The sequence below is a fragment of the Sprattus sprattus genome (genome assembly GCF_963457725.1).
Source record: "Sprattus sprattus genome assembly, contig: scaffold_80, whole genome shotgun sequence".
NCBI lineage: Eukaryota > Metazoa > Chordata > Actinopteri > Clupeiformes > Clupeidae > Sprattus > Sprattus sprattus.
The window spans coordinates 39,411-42,702 of record NW_027667011.1 but is presented as its reverse complement, the minus strand read 5'-3'; the positions used below and the strand labels follow the sequence as shown (position 1 = coordinate 42,702).

The following is a 3,292-nucleotide window of genomic DNA, read 5'->3' as shown; positions in this document are numbered from 1 at the left end:
TTGATTAGTAATATGCACAATATCAGTATAGAAAAGAGGAACTAAACTTGCCTGCAGGACCCTCCAATTTCTTCCACATCTGGGCGGCCAATCGGTATATTTGGGGGAACTGCTACATGAACAGGCACTATTACTGTGGTGAAGCCAGACAGTAGTATAGAATTTCATTAATATTTTTTACAGTAAAACTTTTGGACATAATGACTTAAACACAGAGTGAAAAGTTCCACATACCTGACATTTCTTCACCAAGATTTCCTTTCCAGCTTCACGCTTTTCCTCCAGCTTCTCTTTGGTCTGGTTCAAGATTTGGCTTGTCCTAGTCGGTGCTTTGTCAATCCGCTACATAACGATTCTTGCAGTGTGTATGGATTTGAATGGAGAGATGGCAGTATTTATAGCCTTAGCTCACCTACGTCATCTTGCTATTTTTACATCCTGCAAATCTATTGGTTATTGGTATAAATACTGGAGCAAATGAATTGGTTCAAATTATTGTCTGCAAGCCTGTGGAAACATATAAAAGGGGGATGAATCCAAAGGCACCCAACAATGGACTGGCAAATATTCCAAATATTACTATTGCTGACCGTCAAATGTAGCAGCGTCCTGATCAACTCGACCAACAAGAAACTTGTGGAGAAGGCGGTTGGAGGAGGCGCAGCACTGGACTGCCAATTCACCCTCGCCCCAGATGACCTTGGACCTCTGGAAATTGAGTGGACTCGGCTGTCTAACCCTGGACTAACAGAGGACCCAGTAATCATTGTGTATTCCGCCGGGCAGATCTATGACAACTACTACGTGCCACTCAAAGGCAGGGTCCACTTCATTTCAATGGATCCAAGGAAAGGAGATGCCTCCATTAACCTGCTACTACTGACACCCTCAGATTCTGGGACTTACAGGTGCCAAGTGAAGAAGGTCCCTGGTATCCAAAGAATTTCGGTTATCCTCCGGGTGATACATGCTCCCTCCAAGCCAAGTTGTCACACAAAGGGCACTGAAGAGGTGGGCAGAAATGTGGTGTTGCACTGCAATGCCCTGGAAGGTGCAATCCCCATCGACTACAACTGGCAGAGAACCACCGGACCCTACACGCTACCATCCTCTGCCCGCTTGGATGCTGTTGCAGGCACGCTCCACATCCCAGTAGCAGAAGAGAGGGATTCAGGGACCTATAGCTGCATTGCCAGGAACCGGGTTGGAATGGAGGGCTGCTTTTTGGAACTAAAGATTATTCCTCCTTCCATGGTTGGCATGGTAGCAGGAACAGTAGTGAGCAGCCTCCTGGTCCTTGCTGTGATCACCTTCAGTGTCTACCACCGCTACAAGTGCAAGGAGGAAATGGTGGAAGAAGACACCGCAAATGACATTAGAGAGGATGCAAGTCCCCCGAAACACAGAAGATTAGCCATCACAGGCGATGTGAGTGTCACAAGCAGCACCACTGACCTCTAAAATGAGAAATTACTTTGACTTGAATGAGAAAATAAAAAAAAGAACAAAAACTTACTTTGTTTGTCTTTCAAATATCTTTGAAAATGAAATGAATTGTATTAAAACACAAAATATAATATCAAAGAGTTTCACTCCATGAGGTGCTCATGATGTGGACTTCAGGTTCACCCAAAGTCGGGTAAACATCCAGTTAATACTCCAGAAGGGCAACCTGAACTTCCATATATATTACCTAACTTCCACATTTACTACCTCACACCCAGGCAGGGACCCTTTAGTGAAAGTGTGCGGGGAAATGAGCACCTAAAGTCGGGTAAATATCCAGTTAATACTCCGGAAGGGCAACCTGACCTTCCACATATATTACCTTACTTCCAGATGTACTACCTCTGACCCAAGCAGGGACCCTGTAGTGAATGTCTGCGGGGAAAGAAGCACCTAAAGTCGGGTAAACATCCAGTTAATACTCCGGAAGGGAAACCTGACCTTCCACATATATTACCTTAATTCCAGATGTACTACATCTGACCCAGGCAGGGACCCTGTAGTGAATGTCTGCGGGGAAATAAGCACATAAAGTCGGGTAAACATCCAGTTAATACTCTGGAAGGGAAACCTGAACTTCCATTTATAATACCTTACTTCCACATGTACTACCTCACACCCTGGCAGGGACCCTTTAGTGAATGTCTGCGGGGAAATGATCACCTTAAGTCGGGTAAACATTCGGTTAATAGTCCGGAAGGGAAACCTGAACTTCCATATATATTACCTTACTTCCAGATGTACTACCTCTGACCCAAGCAGGGACCCTGTAGTGAATGTCTGCGGGGAAAGAAGCACCTAAAGTCGGGTAAACATCCAGTTAATACTCCGGAAGGGAAACCTGACCTTCCACATATATTACCTTAATTCCAGATGTACTACATCTGACCCAGGCAGGGACCCTGTAGTGAATGTCTGCGGGGAAATAAGCACATAAAGTCGGGTAAACATCCAGTTAATACTCTGGAAGGGAAACCTGAACTTCCATTTATAATACCTTACTTCCACATGTACTACCTCACACCCTGGCAGGGACCCTTTAGTGAAAGTCTGCGGGGAAATGATCACCTTAAGTCGGGTAAACATCCGGTTAATAGTCCGGAAGGGAAACCTGAACTTCCATATATATTACCTTACTTCCACATGTACTACCTCACACCCAGGCAGGGACCCTTTAGTGAATGTCTGCGGGGAAAAGAGCACCTAAAGTCGGGTAAACATCCAGTTAATACTCCGGAAGGGTACCCTGAACTTCCATATATATTACATTACTTCCACATGTACTACCTCACACCCAGGCAGGGAGCCTTTACTGAATATGTGCGGGGAAATGATCACCTTAAGTCGGGTAAACATCCGGTTAATACTCCAGAAGGGCAACCTGAACTGCCATATATATTACATTACTTCCACATGTACTACCTCACATCCAGGCAGGGAGCCTTTACTGAATGTTTGCGGGGAAATGAGCACCTAGAGTCGGGAAAACATACAGTTAATACTGCGGAAGGGCAGCCTGGTGCTATTCGGGAACTTCTGATGGGGAATTTATGCCCCCTTGTGGCCATTTGGTGGTATCACACTAGCAACTTTCAAAGACTGAAAAAAAATAGTTAAATGTCTTAATTTTTGAAACAAGTTACAAATATAAACAACAAAAATCTAAAAGTAGCTCCTAATTTTTTTTTGTTAATTTCTGTGAACACTTAGTCCTTAACTGGAATTCCAGAGTTTCTACTTGGAAGTGCGCGGGATTTGGAGGCATCCATTGACATTACATCTGATG

At 44.4% G+C, this 3,292-nt stretch overlaps 1 protein-coding gene across 1 annotated transcript; it reads left to right on the top strand.

Annotated features, from left to right (window-relative positions):
* Window positions 1-552: 552 nt before the first annotated feature.
* Window positions 553-1,461, top strand: LOC308382515 (coxsackievirus and adenovirus receptor homolog; the record flags this gene model as incomplete). The annotated part of the gene is made up of 1 exon (XM_080860921.1): window positions 553-1,461. One exon carries the CDS (start codon window positions 553-555, stop codon window positions 1,459-1,461), a length of 909 nt encoding a protein of 302 aa, XP_080717047.1.
* Window positions 1,462-3,292: the final 1,831 nt, after the last annotated feature.